The sequence below is a fragment of the Benincasa hispida genome, chromosome 9, assembly GCF_009727055.1.
Source record: "Benincasa hispida cultivar B227 chromosome 9, ASM972705v1, whole genome shotgun sequence".
NCBI classification, from domain to species: domain Eukaryota; kingdom Viridiplantae; phylum Streptophyta; class Magnoliopsida; order Cucurbitales; family Cucurbitaceae; genus Benincasa; species Benincasa hispida.
In genome coordinates this window covers 30,981,754-31,006,279 of record NC_052357.1, presented here as the reverse complement: position 1 = coordinate 31,006,279, position 24,526 = coordinate 30,981,754, and the positions used below count along the sequence as shown (strand labels likewise).

The 24,526-nt window shown below is 33.0% G+C and overlaps 2 protein-coding genes across 12 annotated transcripts in view; both read right to left on the bottom strand.

Annotated features, from left to right (window-relative positions):
* Nucleotides 1-468: 468 nt before the first annotated feature.
* Nucleotides 469-2,353, bottom strand: LOC120085354. Of its 9 annotated transcripts, XM_039041294.1 has the most exons (5): nt 2,143-2,353; nt 1,878-2,041; nt 1,714-1,794; nt 951-1,010; nt 469-737 (listed from the first exon to the last, which is right to left on the bottom strand). In XM_039041294.1, exons 1-5 carry the CDS (start codon nt 2,177-2,179, stop codon nt 606-608), a joined length of 474 nt encoding a protein of 157 aa, XP_038897222.1. In that variant the 5' UTR covers nt 2,180-2,353; the 3' UTR covers nt 469-605. The 9 variants fall into 9 exon arrangements, 2 of the variants coding, with proteins under 2 accessions (XP_038897222.1, XP_038897223.1); XR_005483899.1 differs by having other exon boundaries at nt 951-1,051; nt 1,403-1,794; nt 1,878-2,339; XR_005483901.1 differs by having other exon boundaries at nt 1,403-1,794; nt 1,878-2,338.
* A 13,239-nt stretch (nt 2,354-15,592) lies between these two features.
* LOC120085516 overlaps nt 15,593-24,526 on the bottom strand; it is a 22,560-nt gene continuing 13,626 nt past the window's right edge. Inside the window, exons 9-14 of one of the 3 annotated variants that reach the window (XM_039041532.1) lie at nt 24,264-24,419; nt 23,667-24,017; nt 22,109-22,535; nt 19,211-19,295; nt 17,423-17,648; nt 15,593-16,197 (exon numbers count right to left, since the gene is read on the bottom strand). In XM_039041532.1, the coding sequence (XP_038897460.1) occupies nt 17,432-17,648; nt 19,211-19,295; nt 22,109-22,535; nt 23,667-24,017; nt 24,264-24,419 (1,236 nt within the window). In that variant the 3' untranslated portion in view covers nt 15,593-16,197; nt 17,423-17,431. Of the gene's footprint in view, nt 16,198-17,208; nt 17,649-19,210; nt 19,296-22,108; nt 22,536-23,666; nt 24,018-24,263; nt 24,420-24,526 lie in introns of those variants that run through there. The other 2 variants (XM_039041533.1, XM_039041531.1) reach the window with 2 other exon arrangements.

Here is a 24,526-nt window from a genome sequence, read left to right as displayed (position 1 = left end):
AAGGATCACGTGGCAGAAGGGGATCCTCTGGTACGGGAAGGTTCTGATCCTCTGAGTTTTGCACCATTAACATGGAAGGATTTCTTACAGGTGGAACTTGATCTTGTGAATCATGAATCCTTCCTCCGACCTTCCTTTTCACCCTATATTTTGGTGTCATGTCCTATCATGCACACAAAATCAGCTTCTACTAGATTCCTCATCATGAGAGACATATCCACTAGGGCATAAAATCACACAATGTCTCATGCATAAAATATTGAAAACATTCACTTGAAAAACATACCTGACGATGACAAAGGATCCGTTACTAGGCCACATGGACAATCTAACTTACTAATAAGTCAGTCTACAGAATCTAAAACATGGACTCTGATACCAACTGTAACGACTCGGCTCCTAGGACTTATACTAGGTCGTTACTACATGCATGCATAAATCTCAAAACGACACATTTCATGAATTCGGTATAACCAAATAAATATTATAAAATAAATAACTTTTGTTCAAACTATATAACAGGAAGTCATTAATCAAGGTACCCTTATAAAAAATAAAGCATCACAAGAAAATGTTTTTATCTAAATCAATCAACAACGCAAAAACTAAAAACTTTCTAAATTCAATTGCAAATTTGAGATTTGAAAACATGAAAACATGAGCGGAAGCATCTGATTAGTCTCAGTGACACAATCATGGATTTCTCCTGTCATTCGTCGGCGCATCTTTACCCTTACCTGAAAAACATAACATAATAAAGAATAAGTATAAAGTAACCCCACTACCGTGATCAACCTATGCATTTATGTCCAATAAATGTAACATTTTAGTGGGACGTGTAAAGACCTCTACCAATCATGGATGGTCATCAGGTGATTAGTTGAACTTGCCTTATTATAGATGAGATGTACCCACAAACCTCTAGTTAAAACCCGAATGAAATCACTAACCTTTGGTGCAGACCCGAAGGAAATCACAAACCTCTGGTGAATCCCCGAAGAAAACACAACCTTTGATGAATTCCAAAGGAAACACAAACCTCTGGTAAATCCTAAAAAAAACACAAGCCTCTAGTGGATACATGACTACAACTAGGAGGCAATTATCACTAACATATTTATCATACATATTAAACAAAGGCCCATTGCATGGAAATATAACATCATACTCATACATTCTCATATTATAACTTATAAAATCAACATCATGCTCATACATTTTCATATTATAACTTATAAAATCAACACCATGCTCATACTTCATCATAACATACTTAACAATATAACATCATGCTCATACATCCTCTATACTAAAGAAAAACATACAAATAACCTTAGGGAAATAATAATATTCTAATTACGTCAACCGACACGAAGGCAATTTTAATAGCAAGATTACTTACCTTAGAACTAAGTTCAAACAATAAATACTCAAGCAAGCTTATCTTCTCCTTGCAAAACAAAACTTTAATCCAAAACCTAAAATAGTAAACCAAAGTTAAATTAAACCTATTAAACCTTTAGGGTCTAATTCCAATTAATCAAATTTATTAAAATGACTCCGATGAACTTATCAAAAGTGAGGCTCGACCCAAAACCACCTCAAGCTTCAATCCAAAAACTCAACCTATGCAAAAACCACTAACAAGCATTAATAACTTAATTTACATCAATTATCTTTAATCCCAAGAGGATCGCAAAGTCTCAAACTTACCAAAATCCACAAAAAGTCGATCTTTATAACGCTGGACAACGCCCCAACGACTTCCAAAAATTGAAATCTATACTTCAAATCCTAAGGGTAAATCAAATTTAACCCAAAACTTAGTGGATATTCAAGAATTAATCAAGAACAAACCAAAACGGTCGAAAACTTACTCCAAACGACAGATTGGTGAAAGAAATGATCAACGCTTGTCGGCGTCCTATCCAAAGAGGCGGCAGCGACTCATGGCGACTTGCTAAAGATAGGGAGAGAGAGATCCGGCGCGAGGTAAACGGAGGAGAGACTGTCGGGGGACGTGGTTGTGCAATCAGCAGTGCTGGATCAACGATGACGTAAGGTGGTGAGGGGCGAGGGGTGGCGTCCGATTTGCAACCCAATTGGCTGAGAGAGAAAAAAAAAAGAGAGAGGAACACTGACTGGTCAAACAATTATGACAATCGGCGGCGAAGATCATCGTTCAACGAGCGACAGCGCTCCACGAGTCACGGGCAATGGAATGTGAGGGCTGGAGGTCTGGAAAATTTGATGAAACGTCGACTGCTTCCTCTCTACTACACACATGGGGGCTATGGGAAAAACTTTCGATTTTCCCTTTTGACCCTTTTCAGTGGACGGTTATAGAGATATTTTAGATAATTTCACAATTAAAATTATTAAATAAATTATTTTTCTCCTAGTTTGAGCGTCACACGTAAAATAAAAAATAATTAAAAAATCCAATTCCCCTATTTTTGAGCATTACACGTAAAAAAAAGTAATTTAAAAAAATCTCATTTTTCCCCTTTGTCTTCACACGTAAAAGGACCTAAAAAGGAAAGAAAGAAAAAAAAAACGATCACATGTTTTCCCTATTTTTGGCATTCATACATTAAAAAGAAAAAAAAAAATCCTAATTCGAATTTTAAAAAATCAGATTATATCTCTAATTCACAATTCAAAGAGAAAAAAAAATGGTTATCTAAAATCCTATCAATCACATCAAATATCTATACCTATCTATCACACATAAAAAGGAAAAAAATCTCATCTTTTCCCTAATATTTTTTAGCATCACATGTAATTAAAAAAAGAAAAAAAAAACTCAAATTAACGTTATTAAATATTTTTAAAAATTAGTTTCATTTTAATATGAATGATATCCTAAATTACTTTTTCAAAAAAAATAGTTTGGATTTTGATTTATTTTCGAGATGTATAAATTCACTCCTTACACTTCAAGTTTCCATCACTTACCCTCTTTCTTTAACACAAATTTATGTGTCATACTTTTTCAAAATAAAATAAAATAATGTGTCATGAATGTCTCTATATTCTCGTTTAATTTAAATGCAAAAGAGTGAAGAAAATTATTCATCAAGCTTAGTTATAAGCGTTAAATATGGATTTAATGATTTTTATATATAAAAATTCGAGCTACTTTTTCTAGTTAGATTTTCGATTGTGCAAATTCAGTTCTATATTGAGTTGGGTGTAGTTTAATTTTTAGTTCATACTTATATTCAGTTCTATTATTTTTCAACCGAGAAAAGAGTATTACAAAATTTATAATATATATATATATATAGTAAATAATATTTTAGTTTAAATTAAGGTTTGTAATTAGAATAATAACCATATCATCCAAATCAAAATTAAATAGATATTTGTACTACAAGGAAGATTATCAAAATAAAAACATTAGTAATACTTTGATTTCAATTAGAATTTAAAATTAAAAGATAATCAAATCATCCTATTCTAATTAAATAAATAAAAGATTTTGAGGCCAATGTTATCATGAAAAACTAATGTAGAAGTTAAGTAGTTAATCAAACCATCCACTTAAAAAGATTGAGTTTTTTTTTCGATTCAAGGAGGATTACATCAAATAATAATATATATATATATATATAATTATAATATATATATATATATATATATATATATATATATATATATATATATATATATATAAATAAGAAACTATTATCACGAAATTTTAAAAAAGAATAAAAAATTATATTTTGGTTTAAAATAAAGTTCAAAATTAGGAGGATAATCCAATCATCCAAATCTAAATAGAAATATATATTTTTTAAAAAACACGAAAGTTTAAAATATATATAATTTTTTATTTTTAAATTAAAATTTGAAATTAGGAGATAATTAAATCATTCAAATAAAGATAAAAAAAATAATAATTCTTTTAACTATGAGACTATTATCACAAAATTTTTAAAGACTTTATTTTATGAAACAAAAAATAAATTAATAAATAGATATTCTTTAACCATTACATATTTTTCTGAAATTATTCGAATATTTATTTTATTTAACGCTTTTATATATATATATATATATATATGCATATCTCAAATTTAATGCTATAAAACACGTGTCGTTATATTCGTCTAATCTAATTAATTGGGCACAAAAGAGTTAAACAATAAGTATAAGCACATCGAGAAGACTAAGACAAAATCAATCAGAGACATCTAGCTACATCTAAATAAGTTTGTTTATGTTATCCTAGAGACTATCATAGAAACTATGTAGTCGTAGAACATATACAAGCAATCAATAAAATTGAGGTGTGACTTCAATTACTAAAAGTTCATAAAGAATAAAATTTAGAACAAAAGAATAGACTATTACATTGAAGTTCAAAATCTCGTGATTTTACTATTGGACTCGAATCAACCCTTAAATCATAAACTCGAACTCTATCCAAACATTGTGATATAGCTAAAAAAATTATACTTTAGAATCCATAAAATATAAGAGTGTAGAGAGAAAGATGGTGCGAAAATAATGAAGAAAACAATAGATCAAAATTACAACTTTCTCCAAAAGTTATGACCTAAAAATGAAAAAGGCATAATATCTTGTTTGGAGATGCTAGAGATGACTTCTCAACACTAATCTAATTTTAAAAAGTAATTAAAACATGTATTTGGTCAAACTCAATTGCGTTCGAGACCCTGTCACCTCGAGTTTTTCTTTACCTTTATAGAGTTATGTTTTGTTTTTTAATTTTTTCCTCTAAATCTATTATGTTTGAATCAAGTTACACTATTAGTTTTATGGTTCTAGAATAACTTCATTTAATTAGATATGAAAGAAACACATGAGAATAGAAATTTCCATTTAATTATATTTAATATTTGTTAGGAAAAGCTATCCGAAATAATTTGAAAATGTTTTCATCTTTCACAATTAACACTCTTCTAGGAAACTTCTTAAAATTTAATCTTTTCTAAAATTTAACTTGTAGAAATCATTTTGCAATCCACGCAAGATTCATTTAGATAATTGATAAATCTATTTAAAAATTCAAATAGGTGTGGAAACATAAATATGGTAAAAGATCCATTTGAAAAGATTGCTAGAAAAATTATGTACAATGTTGTTCAACTTGGCTAAGATTTCACCAAGAAATCCAAAAGAAATTTAAGATGAAAAAAGTTAAATTTTTTGAAGAATCTCGATGATCGATGTGGTTGGGAAGGATTGAAAAAATCTATTTTAATAAATTCTCTAAAAAGATGTCAGTCGTGAAAAATAAAAACATGTATGAGTCATTTCTAACAATTTTCTTTATTTTTTTTCTTTTTTTCTCCTATAATAAAGTATTCCAACCCTAAACTTTTTATTCAAGACTGAAGTATTCAAATTTTTTATTCTTAGTGGAGGTTACATGTGTTTCCAACCAATCAAATTCTCGACATCAAAAAGAGAATGTATTTAAGCATGATTATAATGTTGTACTAACAAAATGTCAATTTTTTTTATATTATAGTTTGAAAAATCTTTTCTATTCAAAAAGGGTATTTATGTGTATATATATGATTTCCATTGGTTAATCATTAAAAATATATTTTTTAGTGTCAGAAATAGAATTAAGAGATTTGAACTTCTAACCTCAATACATATCAATTCAAACATAATTTTTTTAAAAAATATATATTAAAAAATAAAGTGATAAGATCTAGTAAGTTCGCATTAAATTTCTTGTTTTTGGGATAATATTATTGTATTCATTATGTAGAAAATAACAAGGTATTTAAGTGGGTTTTATTGAAAAAATTAAAGGTCCAATGTCATTCTTGTAATTAATGAGCAGTGACAATTTTGTAATACCCCTATCTTCTCCAAAATAGGGCTAAAGAAAAAATAGGTTTGCAGTAGCCACCTGAGGAGATCGTGAGCCGTCGGGTATCAGCTTCATGGGAGAATAGGGACCGGTCGAAGAGCCGCTCGGCTGGACGTTGGGTGTCAGCTTCGTGGAAGAGCAGCGGCCAGTCAGATCCGATTTAGCGTGTGGGTGCGCCGGTCAGTTCCGTTTCAGCGCGTGGGTTTGCTTGCAGATCTGGTTTTGGTGGTTTGCCGGTCAGAGGGAGATAGCATACTGTTTTGGGCTATTTTACAGCGGGTTGTTCTTAGTTTTCAGAGGCGACGTTGTGTGCGGATGAGAATACTGAAATTGCAGATTGGTGAATTCGTTGATTATCTGTAATTTGTAAAATTTCTTTATTGCTCATTAATAAATTAATTCAAGCTGGTTCCTAAAGTGGATGTAGACCAAACTAGTCGAACAACTATATATCTTGGTGTTCTTTACTACTTTCGATTTATTTCTGCTGATTGTTTGTGTTCTGTTTGGCCATCTAAGTTAGGTTCAAAAACTCTCACAAGTGGTATCAGAGCTCTAGTTGATCCAAGGAGGGTGTGTGGCAGTGTGTTGCTTATTCATTCTTTGTTCAGGATATTTTGTTGGAATTAATTTGACAAATGGCTTCGATGTCTACACAGTTCAAAGTTGTTAAATTTGATGGGAAAGGTAATTTCGGGTTATGGAGGAAAAAGATTAAAGCTATTCTGGTACAACAAAAGGTAGCAAAAATCTTAGATGAAGATAACTTTCCACCAATAATTACAGAAGCTGAAAAAAGGGATATGGATGAGATGGCCTATTCGACGATAATTATGTATCTGTCAGATGGAGTGCTTAGGCTAGTAGATGAGGTCACTATTACAGTGCAGTTGTGGAAGAAACTGGAAAGTCTTTATTTGACTAAGTTCTTGCCAAATAAATTATATCTAAAGGAGAAATTCTTTGGATATAAGATGGACTCAAGTAAAGGCTTAGAAGAGAACCTAGATGAATTCTAGAAGATTATAGTTGATCTCAATAACATCGGTGAGAAGATGCGGATAAAAATCAAGCTGTTATTCTTCTGAATTCTTTGCCATAATCGTATCGAGAAGTTAAGACAGCTATTAAATATGGGTGGGATTCATTATCCATGGATATAGTGTTGGATGCCTTAAGAATGAGAAATCTCGAGATTAAAAAGGAACGCAAGGATGGAGAGTTACTCATGGCCAGAGGTAGAAATGAGAAAAAGAACGGAAAAGGAAAAGAGTCAAGGTCCAGGTCGAAATCAAAGGGGAAAAGAAAAAAGTGTTTCCTATGTCATAAAGAATGACACTTTAGAAAAAAATTGCCCTTTGAATAAGAGTAAGGAAGCATCAAGTAGCAAGCATATAGGGGATTCTAGTGCAGCAAATATTACTGATGGGTATGATTCAGCAGAGTTTTTGATGGTATCCAGCAGGGACATTCAAAATGCTTGGTTCATGGATTCAGGATACACGTTTCACATGACTACTAATCAGGATTTCTTGATTGACTTTCAGGAAAATGATAGGGGATCAGTTTTGCTTGGTGATAATGGTGCTTGTGATGTAAAAGGAATTGGGTGTGTTCGAATTGCAACACATGATGGTATGATCAGAATTCTTATAAATGTAAGGTATATTCCAGAACTCAAACGAAATCTAATTTCTCTGGAAATTCTTACAAATGTAAGGTATGTTCCAGAACTCAAACGAAATCTAATTTCTCTGTGCGAATTAGATAGAGCAGCTTATTCCTATAAATCTGGAAATGGAGTTCTGAAGGTTATCTAGGGTTCTTTGGTTAAGCTGAAGGGGACCTTGAGGAATGGCCTTTATGTGTTGGAGGGTACTGTAGTTTCAGGTAGTGCTATTATTGCATCTGGGAAAGAAACAGATAAATCTATGTTATGGCATAACAGACTAGCTCATGTCTGTGAAAAAGATCTTCAAGCTCTTTCAGAAAGAGGTTTTCTTGGAGGAGTTAAATACATTGAACTCCCATTTTGTGAACACTGCATAATGGGAAAGTCTACTAGAGTGAAGTTTGGGAAAGGGAAGCATTCTATCAAAGGAATTTTAGATTATGTCCATTCAGATTTGTAGGGTCCTACACAGGTACCTTCTATGGGAGGTTGAGATTCTTTATGTCGATTATTGATGACTTTTCAAGAAAGGTTTGGATGTATCCATTAAAACAGAAGGATGAAGCTTTTGAAAAATTTCTTGAATGGAAAAAGCAGGTTGAGAACCAGACAAGCAAGTATCTGAGGACAGACAATGGTTTGGAATTTGTGAATCATAAATTTGATAAATTTTGCAAATCTGAGGGAATTACGAGGCATTTCACTGTTACGTACACTCCACAGCAGAATGGTTTAGCTAAGAGGTTCAACAAAACAATTATGGAGCGTACAAGATGTCTCTTGACAAATGCTTCATTACCCTTGAAGTTTTGGGGGGAAGCTGCCTAAACAGCTTGTTATCTTATTAATAGGAGTTTGTCTTCCGTTTTAGGCCTAAAGACTCCCCAGGAGATATGGACAGGAAAAGCTCCAAGCTTGGATCATCTCAGAGTGTTTGGATGTTCAGCTTATACTCATGTTAAGGAAGGGAAGCTGAATAAGAGGGCAATGAAATGTATGTTTATTGGCTATCCTCAGGGTGTTAAAGGATATAAACTTTGGTGCTTGAAAGAGGGCAGAAAAAATGCATTATCAGCAAATATGTGACCTTTAATGAAACAGAGATGCCATTTCATGTCAAAGAGCAGCAGAAACAGCAGCCAGTTGATCAGGTTGAGACAGAGGTTAGAATTGATTCTAAAACAAGACCATCAGTTAGTTCAGGTGATTCCAGTGATTAGTCATCTAGTTCTGATGGTAGATAGCCTCAACTGCAAAAGACTTTAATTGATGAGGGAGTTTTTGGTGAAGAAAGCTCAAGTAGCAGTGACCTACAGAACTATCAGTTTACACGTGACAAGCCTCAGTGGGTGAGACAGGCTCCTACGAGGTATGGTTATTCTGATTTAGTTGCTTATGCTCTTACTTGTGTAGCTGACAATATTGAAGCAGAGCCTCTTACTTTTGAGGAGGCTATTGTATCTGATTTGAAGGAAGAGTGGAAGGATGTTATGGACGCAGAGTTGTTCTTGTTGCAGAAGAATCAGACCTGGTCATTGGTTCCAAAGCCTCCTAATCAAAAACTCATTTAGTCAAAGTGGATTTATAAAATCTAGCCAGGTACAGGAGGTAACAATAAGCCTAGGTATAAGGCTAGACTAGTAGCCAAGGGATACACTCAAAATGAGGGAGTTGACTTTCATGAGATTTTCTCTCCAGTGGTGAGGCATTCGTCTATTCGATTAATTTTATCTATTGCTGTTCACTTTGATATGTTTGTTAAACAGATGGACGTCACCATAGCTTTCCTTCATAGCGAATTGGAGGAAATGATCTACATGGCTCAACCTAAGGGTTATGAGGTGAAAGAAAAGGAAGACATGGTTTTTCGTCTTCACAGGTACATCTATGAACTGAAACAATCGCCGAGACAGTGGTATATCAGGTTTGACACCTTTATTCTAAAGCAGGGGTTTCACAGGAGCTCATATGATGTCTACGTGTACTAGAAACTATCGTAGAAAGGTACATATACTTATCTACTTTTGTATGTAGATGATATGATTCTGGTGTCTAAAGATTATTCTGAAATCTATGATCTCAAGAAACGATTGAGTAGTGAATTTGAGATGAAAGATTTAGGTGAACTCAAAAGGATCCTAGGCATGGATGTGAAAAGAGATAGGGAGAAAGGTTTGTTAACCATTTCGCAGGAGAGTTATGTGCATAAACTGCTTGAGAAGTATAATATGTCTGGTTGTAAGGCAATTTCGACACCCTTAGCATCTCATTTTAGGCTTTCTTCGTCTCAGTGTCCTGTTACTGAACAAGAAAGGTTAGAGATGGCTAATATTCCCTATTGTAATGCTGTTAGAAGTATTATGTATTTGATGATTTGTACTAGGCCTGACTTGGGAAATGCTATGAGTATGATAAGTAGGTTTGTGTCAAATCCTGGGAAGAAGCATTGGAATGCAGTTAAATGGGTGCTTCGATATTTGAAAGGTAGTGTCAGTGTATCATTGTGTTTTAGCAGGGATTGTGATAAATCAACACTGTTGGAAGGCTTCACAGATGCAGATTATGCTGCAGACCTTGACAAAAGAAGGTCTCTATCAGGTCACATTTTTCGTTTGTTTGGTAATGTGGTCAGTTGGAAGGTTGCTCTATAGTCAGTTGTTGCCTTGTCTACTACTGAGTCAAAGTATATTTCAGTGGGTGAAGCTGTCAAAGAGGCAATGTGGTTGAAAAGGATAGTTGGTGAGTTGTTGTCGCAGGAGTTCATTCCTACCGTCTGTTGTGATTGCCAGAGTGCTATTCATCTTGCGAAGAGTCCATTCATCACGAACAGTCTAAGCCTATCAATGTCAAATTTCATTTTATCAGAGAAATTGTGGTCCAGAAAGATGTTGAACTGGTCAAGGTTCATACAGTTGAGAATTTGTCAAATATGTTAACCAAGGTTCTTCCAGCCCATAGGTTCAAATACCTATTAGATGGGCTGAATATTAAATCTGGATGATAGGAAGATTGGAGAATCAACTTGACACATAAATATTCTTGTTATGAGGGAGATTTGTAGAAAATAACAAGGTATTTAAGTGGGTTTTATGGGATATTTTGGAAAAATTAAAGGCCCAATGGCATTCTTGTAATTAATGAGTAGTGGTAATTTTGTAATATCCCTATGGCAATTTTTCGTGGGTCTCTTTTTGGCTGAAAAATAGAGACAGCCGCCTAAAGAAAAAATAGGTTTGCAATAGCCGCCTGAGGAGATCATGAGTCGTCTGAACGTTGGGTATCGGCTTCGTGGAAGAGCAGCGGCCGGTCGAAGAGCCGCTCGGCTAGACGTTGGGTGTCGGCTTCGTGGAAGAGCAGAGGCCAGTCAGATCCGATTTAGCGTGTGGGTGCGCCGGTCAGTTCCGTTTCAACGCGTGGGTTTGCTTGCAAATCTGGTTTTGGTGGTTCGTCGGTCAGAGAGGGGTAGCATACTGTTTTGGGCTGTTTTACAGCGGGTTGTTCTCAGTTTTCAGAGGCGACGTTGTGTGCAGATCTCTCGGTATCAGTGGATACTGAAATTATAGATTGATGAATTCGTTGATTATCTGTAATTTGTAAAATTTATTTATTGCTCGTTAATAAATTAATTCAAGCTGGTTCTCAAAGTGGATGTAGACCAAACTGGTCGAACCACTATATATCTTGGTGTTCTTTACTGCTTTCGATTTATTTCTGCTGATTGTTTGCGTTCTATTTGGTCATCTAAGTTAGGTTCAGAAACTCTCACACATTAAAAGAACCTGTGTGGTAAAATATTAAATATTGTAGTAAAGTTATTTTTACTAAATTATGTAAAAGAAAAGGATATATTATGTTTGTTAACTAAAATCATGATGTTTGTGGGTATAAATTTGTCTCAATGATTTGATAGAAGTATGTTGGCCGTTCAAAATCCAAAAGGGAAAACTAATCAAAGTTGCAACCTTTTTCCAAGATCATGTGTGCCGTAATTAAAAGTTAAATTACAACTTCAACCTTTGAATTTTGAATTTTTAAGTGTTTAAAGGCTCATTAAAAGAAATTTAAAAAAAAAAAAAGAAAAAAAAGAAAAGAAAAAGAAGTCTCTAAATGGCTCCATTTGCATTCGATAACTATTTTGTTTTAAGTTTTTGAAGATTATATCTATTTCGACGTAATTTTTTTAATAATTTTTCCATATTTCTAAAAAAAAACACATTTAAATTCTAAGTAAAATTTTAAAACCACTTTAAAAAAAATCGAGATGTGCAAAAAATGTTTTAAAACACAAATAATAAAGAAAGAAAACTAGAGATAAAATTAGTGATTGTAAGCTTATTTTTTAAAAACAGAAGACCAAAAACAAAATAGTTTGCATTCATTGTTTTGTTAATAGATCCATAAGGTTGTATTTAATGACAACCATCTTATTGCTTGTTGAAAATTATATTTTTTTTCTTGCAACTTCTTTACTATAGCTATTTTTCTAATTAAATACTTGATTTTTTAGTTAATTTTTAAAAACTACTGATTTTAATTTTCAAAACATGGTTTTGTTGTTTAGAACACTAGGATAAAGTAGACAATAAAACAAAAATTCAATACAATAAAAAATAGTGTTTATCAGCTTAATTTAAAAAAATAAAAATAAAAGGTTATCAAACGGGGTCTAATCTTTTGATTTTGTATCTAAGAAATCTAGTTTTGTTTTGATCTATTTAACACAAACTTTAAAATTTAGAGATACTGATCTCTATATAATTTTTTAATCGAAGAAATATACCTTAACCAATCAAACTATTTTCATATTGACCAATAGATTAACCACCATTCTTTTTATTATGGAATAATTACAAAATGGGTTGGAAACTATTTAGGGATCCCAACTTTTGATTCAATAAGCACAACAGTCTTAAATTTATGTCTAAATAAACAGTAAAAAGCCACTAAATTATGGGTTTGGTGGCAGCATGAATGTGTGAGTGGTTGGAGAATTATTACAATGTGAAGCATAAGCATTTATTTGATAGCTATGGTGCTTATTGTCCATTTAAAAGTCAGTGTGATATCTAAATCGATTAAGGCATTTATCTTCAAATGTTTGAACTGCTTCCTCTACAAGAATACAACGATTATATATTTTTTTTTTCAGATGTCTAAGATATTTTTGTCATCATTCTTAATTTATGAATAAGTTTATTTATTTTATTCATTTCTTAATTTGAAATGTAAATGAAGAGTTATTATAAAAGAAAATCAATGAGTTGTTGTTAGAAACGGCAAGATCCTTAGAACGACAGACAGAAAATAGTTAAGGCACAATGGTCAAGCAAAAAACAAAACCTGCAAAACAAAAACTCGTTATAGGCTGAGTCGCGGAGCTCGCTCTCTTTAAGACGTTTCGCAGCTCTGCCCAATTGTGCAAGCAGATTTGGAATATTGCCACGTCGTCCCAGGATAAAACAGTCAAAAAAACCCAATCAGAAATACACTGTCACCAACCGAAACACACACCCTTTCTAACTTACTGCTCGAAAAACGAAAAAAGGAAGAGTAGGAGAGGAAAGGAGAACATTCGAATAGAAGTGAAGAAATTGTGTGAATGAATTGCTGAAGGTCACGCTTTTTATAGGCTTTCAGTGTGAAACGATAGAGTGAGAAAGAGGTGGAGACCCTCATAACGTGCAAGACTCTCGCGGATGACTTGTTGCAAGGTAGGACTTTTCTTTTTCCGATTTTGAAATAAAAAAATAAATAACAATTTTTTTTTTTTAAATTTTAAAGGTTATGTACCCTCTTAAAAGTGTTCTTAATTTCTTTTTCCATAATAAGTATTTTAGCCAATGGCACTCTACAAGGGTTTCCATAAAGCACACCTTGAGTGGTTTTGACTTTTTTTTTTTTTTTTTAAAAAAAAACATTTATATTACTTCCAAACATTATGAGTCATCATGAAAAAAAGTGTTTTTTGGTTATGGTAAAAGTGTTTTTAGTCATATTTGTGAGCAAACAAAGCACAGTTAATCCATGTAAGAAGAAATTCCTTCAAATCACCAAGAAACATAGTATTTCCATCTAATGTCCAAATGACCAATTAATTATAAGAGAAAAGGTACAATTTACTAAAGAGTTCTTACCACTCGAAAATTCATATTAAGATTCACCATTCTTACATAAAACCACCCAAATTAAACATGTTAAAGGAGTTGGATCTATGAGAACTTTTTAGTTTAGAGAGAGGATAGAAAAAGAGCTAAAAGAGAGAAGAAAGAGAGAATGAAAGAAAGTATGATGATATGCAAAACCAAAAAGTGAAAAGTACTTATTAAAAGGTACAACCATTTTCCAACATCCATGCTATATGCATGTTATTAACTTCAATTTAAATCCCACAAATTCCAAATTATGAAGTCCTGCCCCTACTAAATTTTGAGCACATATTTTCTTTCCTTCCTTTTGTTAATTTTTTTTTTTTTTTTTTTTTTTTTTTTTTTGCATATTAGAGTGAATTGAGTTTAAATAATAATTATATGTTTTCAAACTTTTTCGTTCAATCATATATTAATATGTCCGTCCAAACATAGTTTAAAATTTCGATGATCATAGTTTTCTTTTATTTTAATACTATTTTGCGCCTTGTACACAAATACCAAACTCTACATTAGCCCCTTCGTCTTATCTTCCTTGCCATCCGCCTTGGTCCCCACTAAGATCGAGTTTGTGGAAGCTAAATGCATATGCGACTTGGTCGAAGGAGCAATATGGCTTGGATGTATTGTTTGGGACCATGAAGTTGAAGCGTCTTTGGGAGGCTATAAGGGCATCAATATGTTGAAAGTTGAAGCAGTCTTGGAGGGTTTGTTGGCAATTCAACATGTAGGTTGGGACCAACCGAGATGGAGTCAAAAGCGCGGGAGCAGATTAACTTGTGTTGAAAGGAGACTTTATTTATTGAGATTGGGCACCCTCATTGAAGATATTATTTTTGTTGGAAACTGTATTATTTTATCTTCTTTTCAAATCCGTAGAGAGAAGAACAATTATTAACAACTTTGGCATCCTCTCAAGTGTTCTCCCCTTGATGAGGATGTTGGGGATTAGTTAGTTGTAGTGCATATCTTATTTGTTGCCTCAAAAAATAATAATAATAATATGAGGAACCATTCAAGAAAGAAGCTTTCCTATTGTCGATAAAACCAGATGATGCAAAAAGTGAAAGTATATCTATAGTTCCAAATTATAAACTAATTTTAACCAAAATGAACTTGCTCTTTTTAGTATAACTCAAAAGCAAAGGCCTATATTACACCAAGACTTGGTTTTGTTTTTGAGCATTTGAGATGTAATTAAATAGAAATGTGGATGAAACATTTAGGCTGAGCAGTATCAAAAAAAAGCAATATACTTGAGTAGAAAATTGATCGTGACTAAAAGGATGTCGAGCTCTTTCGACCCAAATCAAATAAAGTTCCGTTCCTTAATTTTGTAGTTAGGGAACCTTCATGTTTCTCAAATAGAATGTCGACGATCCCGAGGTAACCGAGGAGGGAGTTTGCTGATTGGAGTTGCTTGCAATAAAAAGTCAACTTGCATGAAAAATAAATGAGAGCAAGAGAGAGATTTGTGAAATTAATAATAGAAATATCTAGCTCAGGTTTAATTTGATTTTTCCCCAATTAGTTAATCAATCGTTCAACTTTAGATCAAACTTCTTTGCTTAAGCTTAGTCAAATTGATTAGAATCCTTATCAACTATCCTAATTAGCAAATAAACCAATATGTGCCGAAGAATCCATTCTAAATAATTGAACTAATTGCATTAAGCTAGGGGATTACATTAGAATGAACGTACAATTGCCTAATTAACTCATTCAATACGATTTTACATCAAGACAATTAAAGCAATACTCATTGGTGGTCGACTTCACAATAAAAAAAATTTTAAAGACTTCACAATAAATAAGTTAATCTAACAATAAATAAGTTCTTTGCTTCCCTATGATCTATTACCTTAATCAAGGATAAATCTAAAGCATGGAATTACATATTCAAACATTGGTTTTCAATCAATAATCAAGAGAATGCAATTCATAATCAATTAATTCAGAGTAAAACCCATAAGCAATAGTGGAACAATTTACAATGAAGAACAAGTCTCACAATTAATATAAAAGGGAAACTAGCCAAAATTTTATATATTCTTTCTCATCTCTTCCATTGGGACTTGTCAAGTCCCAAATGACAGATAGAGTAGAATTTTGGCTGGTTTGCCGGAGGGTGCCCTAAATGATGAGAACCTAATTTATAAAAAAATGGGCAAACACTCCACAATGCTAGGGTATAGTGCCACGATGCTGGAGAGCAGACGACCCCCCTTTGTCAACCGCAGGGATGCACTCAACGTAGCGCAACGGGGTTTTGCACACACATGCCATGCGTCAATCTACGTAGCGCCGCAAAGGCACACTATGGAACCATACGCTACCTTCAATTCTCAAATTATGTGCTCTCAAGAAAAGGCATCCGGCGTAGCGTCATTACACTCCTCCAAGGACATTTTAATCATTTTAGTTTTTCTTTCCCCATTGATGCATTTGAACTCCATTTTGGTCCGTTTTAGCACCATCGATGTGTTATTCTACCTCTTAGATGTTCGATAACTATAAAATAACTAAATAAACACATTAAACTAAGAGACGACTCCGGATTAAGTAGAGGAAAATAGCATATTTTTAGTGTTGTCAAAAATACATCAAGAGAGTAGATCTCATTTGAATGAAAAAATTTAAAATGTGCAACAAGTGATAATGCTAATTTTACATTGTAATATAGTGTAACTTTCAAATATGGTGTTACGAAATAAATATATATATAATAAAAAAAAATACTTATACAAAAGTAACCCCTCTACATAGAAAAACTATTTGATGAAGCCACCACGATGTGGATAGAAAATTTAAACCGTTAGATGTGTAAAAGAAAAGTACATCTAATTTATATCTAGTGGTTATTTGAGGGCATACACATCTTTTATTCCTACAGTTATTATGAAGCAATAATATTGTGACTTCATTGAATAATTTGTTTTCAATTTGAGTATACAAATAAATAACTATTGATGAGAGGTCATCCCAAACAAGAAAATCTAAGGAAAAAAAAAGTAAACAATCCATTTAGTCATCTATGATATTATAAGATGGATTGCATGGAGGAAACCTTGCAGACTGATCTCCACTCTCATTAATTAGAGAACAATCTTCCATAAAATCCATCTTGTAAACTACTCTCTAACAATTCAGTTTTGATATCGAGATTTCAATTTTACAGATATATTTATGGATATGTCAATAAAAGATCATTATCGATGGATATGTCTGTAAATCACTAAATATATAAAATTTATTTAGATTAATAATTATGTTTTTTTTACTCTCAAACTAACTTATAGATATTGTTATTAGTATTCCTATTCCACGAATATTTATAAAAGATGTTGAGATAACCATGGATAGTTAATATCGATGATTTACGATATATCGACATGTGATATTTTCATCCTCGCATACAGATAATGGGGCGACTTAAAAGGCACTTACAAGGGGCAACTACCCGGCCATAGTCTCTCTTTTTAAGTGCCCCACCAACTTCTCTTCAAAAGCAGATCATTTATGCTTGAAAAAACTAGCTGAACCATGGTACTTCTTTCATTACTTTTTGAGAATTGGTCAAAATTTTCAATCTTTCTTTTCTCTTGATTTGTGTATTGAATGTTACAGATCCAAATCAGATAAATATATCTACTTTTATGAACCCTACATCAATTATCAACACTAACACTACTTTGAACTATCTATGTATACAAAAAGATGAACAAGCTGACTCTAAAGAAGACTAACCTTTTTCTGTTAAGGATTTGAATTTTGTGTTCCAATGAGATTTCTCTCCCACTCAAATACTCGTGAAATCTCAATGTCTTGAGGTAACAAAACTTGAAGATCGGGGGGCTTTTTACTAAGAATGTTTGAGATCACTAGTTGAAGAGTTTGACAAGCGTGAACTTCATCCATCTTCTGCAAATCTGTCAATTCCAATGAATAATCTTTCCATGGTTGGTAGAACGTCCTGAAATCAAAGAGATTCGCGTATAACATAGCTAGCACCATCAAGAGAACATAAAATATCAGACAAACTATATTTTCATTTCTACAGCAAGCAACTTCTTAGATCCCACTTGATATACAACATTCTACAAATGTAGTAGATTAAAAAAATGGATGCAGATTAACCGTCTTCCAGGATTTTTAGCTGGCAAATTCTTATTTGAAGCTGCAATCTTTTAAACTATCATACTTGGTTGGCATAGTAAGTTTCTCAGCTAGATGTATCGAAGCTGCTTATATCCAAAATGCACCATAGAACAGAAGTAGTTTTGATCTAAATAGAAATAAGAAGCTGAAAAGTAAATCTAAAGGGAAAAAATTAAAAATAAATTTTAAAACTGAATCTTCGTTATTTTACCACTATAGAATTATAAGTTAAAGGGTGGAACTGTCGCTATCTTGGTTCAAATATTGGAAAAAGGTTGGGAGGACTGGAATAGATCGTTGTTTTTTTTTTCCAAAACTTGTTATACATAGCAGAACAGGAGTTATTTTTCTGTCTTTATTTATTTTTTTCCTTTTCATTTTTCGCCCCAATAATCCTTGGCTCCTTGTGGCTAGCATATTTTTGTATTGCAGAATATATCTAAGATAAATTCCAGTTACATCAATAAGACAGAAGATGATTAAACTGGGTCTTCGAAAAACATATATAAAATTAAGGACCCATTTCATAGCTATTTGGTTTTTTATTTTTGAGAATTGTGCTTATTTTCTCCCAACTTCTTTAGAATTGAAACATTTAAATTCATTAGATATTCCAAAAACAAAAGCAAGTTTTCAAGACTACTTAGTTTAGTTTTTGAAGGTTCACTTGGATTTTGAAAACATCTCTAAAGAGTAGATAGATAACAAGACAAGAACCCCTTATAAGTGGAAGTAGTGTTTATAAGCTAAATTTTCAAAAGCCAAAAAATAAAAACTAATGCTCATTTGAAAACAAATTTGGTAGTTGGTTTTTGAAAATTAACCTTATAAACAATAGTTTAACATATGGTTTTTTTTTTGTTTTGTTATCCACTTTCTACTAAAGTTTTTAAAAATCAAGCCAAGTTTTGGGAAAAATAAACACAAAACAAAAGAAATAAAAGTAGTTTCTCAAAAGGATTGTTTTCGAATATAGTAAAATGAACAAAAATATTTACAAATATAGCAAAATAATAGACACTAATAGACGGTGACATTTTGCTATACTTAAAAATATTTTCAGCAGTTTTACCATGTAAAACAATTTTTCTATTCAAAACTTATATATGTTTTTGAAATTTGACTAAGAACTCAAAGAGACAAGTGACAATCATAGTAAGAAAATTAAGAAAATACAATCATAAATTTCAAAAGCAAACAACAGAAAGTTTAAAACAAAATTGTTATCGAACGAATCCTAAATATTTTATCAAATGGGTCTATATCTTTGGCATCTCTTGTTGGGATAAGCTGGAACGATGTAAAATTAAAAGGGTTGGATGTGTATCTTTACCAAAAAAAAATAAAAAATAAAAGGGTTGGATAGAATATGGATACCATCTCCATGCAGGATTTACTTCTTCAGGACAACGTATCTTTGACAAGCGTTGTGCCAAATCAGCTCCATGACTATGAAAGAGACCTGATTCATTATAAAAACTAGGTTATCAGACTAAATGTGAGACAATAAAGTAATGCAACAATGCAATAGAAGATTGCTAAAAGATGCCGAAGTTCTTGATCATTGGGATGCAAGCACCTTATCATGGTCTATTTACTCTAGAAGATTGCTAAAAGATGCCGAAGTTCTTGATTTCAAGATTTTGTTTTTACTATCGAATGTGCAAGTAAATTTTCAATCCAACCGTCGCTTATGGAGCATGGATTCTTCAGGGAAGTTCTCTGTTAAATCTCTTTATAAACACTTTGTTGCCTCCGTTGCTATGGAAAAGTTAGTTTATAATGACTTGTGGAATTCAAAATTCCCTAGAAGAGTTAACGTTCTTATTTTGGTAAATAATCTTTGGGTCATTAAATTGTTCCTCCACTCTACAAAAGAAACGTCCATCTTGCTTTCTGTCTCCTTCCATGTGTTTTCTTTGCAAGGCTAGTTGGAGCTTATCGGGAGCTCCAATCTACAAAAGAAATATCTATCTTGCTTTAAGAGGACCTTCAACACTCATTCTTCGTTTGTGTCTTCTCAAGAGCTTGTTGGGAGCTTATTCTTCGTTTATGTAATCTTAAGGGCAAAAGAAGCAAAGAAATGGACTTCTGATTGATATAATTGGTTCAATCTTGAAATTTTATACGAATTTCCATCTTTGAGAAGGCTTCAGGTCTAAAGATTAGCCTTTATGAAATCTGAACTTGAAAGAATCAATTACAAGATCTTGTGTTTCAAATGCAAGCTTCTTCCAAAAGCGGGGGCAGCAAAGGAAAACCTGATATTTAAATACTTTGGATGCCTCTTGCAGGCAATCCACACTACATTACCTTCCGACAACCAGTGCAGGAAGTCTTGAAAAACTTGACAAACTGAAGCACCCATGAAGCATCCACGAGGCAAGTTAACTTTCTTTCTACCAGTATTAGTCAATATCATTACCTTCTTGCTTTTTTGGTGCATCATCCCAAAGAAAATTGACTTTGCTAGGAAAGCTAATAAGAGGTTTTCTAGGCGCAACCACAAGGAAAAAACATGGGTTTCTTTTGTACAGATAAAATTTTCACAGGGCGCAAATGAAATCTGACCCACTTTGCAAAAACATTAGTTTTATAACATTTTGTTTGTGTCATCATGAAATAAAATTATGAAATCGACCTTGTGTATGAGTTTTGATATTTGGCTCTCGCTCTCACTCTCGCTAGCCGTTACTCATACTTTTAAAAATTTTATTTCCTCCTGTGATTCATTAATCTAATTTTTTTTCCCCTTCTCGTTTTTATTCTTTTTTTTTCATTACTTGCTAATCAGTATGTTTAAAAGAAGGGCAATGTCAAAAAATGTCAAAAAGAAAAAAGAGGAAAAGAAAATGCAACAAGGAACAGGAGCAAGTCATAAGAGTGGGTAACGAGAGCAATAGTCGAGTATCAGTACATATACACAACTGATCAATTCCATAATTTCACTTCGCAATGATGTAAGCAAAAGTTATAAAACTTGGTTTTAAAAAGGTAGGTCAGATTTCATTTACATCTTTGTCAAATGGGCCACCGGTACAAATTTCTCAAGAAAAATTAACATCATATCTCCCGACATATGGTTTCCTCACCAAATAGAGAGAGGTAGGCTGGGTTTGGAGAACCTAAGAGAGCTAAATGAAACTAGAGAATGACCAAGGAGCTTTTCTTTTAAAGAAAATCATTTCATATGTATGGATGGAACTTCGAAGAAGTTTAAACCTTTTTTTTTTTTCTTCCTAAAAAGAAAAAAAAAATGTGGCATGCCTGTGGAGTCTGTATCCAGATGCTTGAATGAAGCTGAACGCTGATGCTCAAGACAACAAAGTGAAGGGTTCAAATATTTTTATTAGAAAAGGTCCTTCAAAGAGAGTGCAGAACTTTCAGACTCTAGTCTATCCTAGGCTCTACCGAGCTACAAACTGTTGGATCAAGATTTAAGGAAAATATCTTCCATTTATTGATTGGTCCAGCTGTATCAAAGTCCAAAGTTTTGTGGGTTACTGCAGTAAAAGCCTTATTAACTGAGTTGTGGTTTGAGTGCTGGCTGAGGGTTTTTCATAACAAGTCTCTTCCTTAAATCGATCAATTTGGTTCGGCTCACCTAAAGGCCTCCTCATGGTGTTCTCTTTCTAAAGGCTTTGTAGGATACTCTATTCACGATATTTGTCTTAATTGGAATGCTTTTATGTTTTAATTTACTCTTTTTAATATTCTAGTACTACTTAATTTTCTAGTTTCCCATTCTAGGTTCTAGTAATTTGAAACATTAACCTCTTTTCATTATATTAATAAAAAGTGTTTGTTGTTTCCCCTCAAAAAAGCAACCTCCTCCACATGGCCTCTAGCCAAAAAAACAAACCCCATCCCTTGTCTTATTATTAGAACAGACCACACCCATAGATAGAAATATAAGGGCCAAAGGCTTAACAAAAAAGGACAGGGTATGCATCGAATTCCTTTTGAGTTTTATATATATATATATATATATATATATATATATATAGAATCAACAACTTTTATTGAGAAAAAATGAAAGAATATAAATGCAATAGAATATAAAAAAAATAAGCCCACCAAATATCCCTTTTAAAGGAAGGGATTCTAACTAAGTAAAATGTTATCGAACTTCTTTTGAGTTGGGCTTGATGCTATCCTCTCAACATTGCATTGTTGTAGTGTAGATATGAGTTTCAAACGTATGGAAAAGGAATTCACCCCAGATGATAATATAATAACTATAAAATTTTTAAAATTGAAGTCATTCAAGTATACCTGCAGAAATGAGAACATCAAGGAGGAGGAGACAAAGGGCAGACATCGCCATAGGGAGCACCATGAAACTACTCTGAAGATGTTGAAGATAGAAAATATTTGCAGCTAAGAGCTCCTCACAACCAAATTCTTGTAGACTATTGTCATCACGTGTATTTTTGACATGTTCTAATAAAGAGTAGAGCGTTTCATCACTCGATCTTTCTGAAGTTCGAAGGTTCCAGCTATCAAGTTTCGAGGAAACCTTTCCAAGAATTGCAGATGCAGATAACCAACGTAAAAGTTTTGATGTCAAGGATTCGTCAAAATGCTCTTCATCAGATTCACTCATTAAACTCAAATGAGATTCTTTGGCTATTATTCTAGAATCAAACTCTAAAGCGGTGGAAACTGCCCATGACAGAAAATCTGAGCACCTCTTTCGATCCTGCAAGAAATCAAAGAACCATATATGAACTTTTTGTACTCTGGAGATTTCATTCACACACACACATAACCCATCCACCCCCCGCCCCCCGGGGAAAAAAAAAACTACTATAAGGACCAACCTCCCACTTCACAAGGCTAACATCACTGTTTGTAGACATCACAATCTAATTACAGTAACTCAAAACCTAACCCGGTAACTACTTGGCAAACTAACAACTACCAAAACCAAATAAAAATGTAATCTGAAAAACTTCAATAGGATTAAAAATTTATTCCAGTCCCAATCCATTCCCCTCCCTCTTGACTCGATAACTACTTGGCAAACTAACTACCAAAACCAAATAACAATGTAATCTGGAAAACTACAATAGAATTAAAATTTTATCTTCCAATCTCAATCCATTCCTTTCCTCTTGACTCGATAACTACTTGGCATACTAACAAAATCTGAAAAACTACAATGAAAATTTATCTTCCAATCTCAATCCATTCTCTCCCTCTTGACTCGGTAACTATTTGGTAAACTAACAACTACCAAAACCAAATAACAATTTAATCTGAAAAACTTCAATAGAATTAAAAATTTATCTTCCATTCTCAATCCATTCCCTCCCTCTTCTCCTACTCAAGTTTCAAAGAACAAAATATTTGGATGCACTATGAAGGTGATAAGCTTGAGAAGTTTTGAGAGCTTTCCTTCTCACAATTTTTCTCAGAACAGTCAATATACAATTCAGTAAAAAGATACCCACTCACTCACAATGAGTGCTCTAAAAGCTCCTCACTACTCATGACCTAAACTAACCAACAATATTCTTTGGGCCCCACATTAATTCTCATGTACCTACACCTCCCTTCCCCCGCTTACATAAACCTCCATAACTGGGGGACTATCAGAAGGATCATGACGCACAACACTATATATTAATTAAAGATACAATAGACTCATTGTTGAAGTAAAGTCAAAGTACAACCTCCTCACTAAGCTTCAACTTACTTCACCAAGCAAAACTAATAGAAGTTCAAGAGTGGAGGAAATAGTGAAATACAGTAAAACATTTTTCAAAATGCAAGCAGAAAAAGCAATGTCTAGATTTTTTCTTTTTTTTTTTTTGAGAGAGAGAGATACCATGCGTAGAAGTGATATTTGTGGCATGTTCATGAGTATCATTTTGAGTCTGCAAGCTGAATTCGAACCCTGTGTTGTACAATCTAGTTTGTAAACAGCCTGATAAATGTGAAACAGGCCCTCAATGGAAAACGTATAATGGGGCTGGTAAATTTTTCGTTTTTGTGATATTCTGAGCACGGATGTTATTATCTCCAAAATTTGATTAACCAGTGCCCCTTCTATTAGCAGCAATTCCTCACCACCAAGCAGGATTTTGAAAATATTAGATGAAAATTCCATTAGCTGCTCGAGGGCATCTTTTTGTAACCAGTCACGGATGTTTCTGAATGAAATGACATTATTGACAACCTGAATCCATAAACATTGATGAGAAAAAGAAGTATTGATTTAAATTTATTTATTTGATCGAGGGCAAAGATGGTATTCAATTGATTGCAACCTACCTCTTTCAGTTTGAATGGAGAGCATGAATTCAGTTTCAGGTATAAAATCCATAATTACAGACAAGTGCACACCCCATACAGTTAAAGTATTGAAAAAACTTAAGCAAGAGTGTAGTGAAGCTATTAACCATAAATGAAAAATAATCGCTACCTCCAATACCAAGATCAGCTGCTTTAAAAAAATGGATTTCTGATCTTCAGTAAAACTCGTACTAGAGGCTGAAATGATAGAGCATAACCATGAAAATAGGCCGTTTTCCACCAAATAAAATGCCATCCTTTGCAACTTAACAGACTTCTTCATTACCTAGAATGTAAGTAAGGCAGAAGACATAAAAATTTCTTTCATGAAAGCCGAAAAGTAAAAGAAAACTGAAAAGCAGATATAGGGAAGAAAAAAAAAAACTAGAAAAT

Excerpts from the sequence above, each read along its gene's own strand:
- LOC120085354 (XM_039041294.1), bottom strand. The coding sequence starts at position 2,179 with ATGATCTTCGCCGCCGATTGTCATAATTGTTTGACCA. Across the intron at positions 2,042-2,142 it reads TTGTCATAATTGTTTGACCA|CACTGCTGATTGCACAACCA; the intron begins GTCAGTGTTCCT and ends TCGTTGATCCAG. Across the intron at positions 1,795-1,877 it reads TCACCAATCTGTCGTTTGGA|GATTTGAAGTATAGATTTCA; the intron begins GTAAGTTTTCGA and ends ATTTACCCTTAG.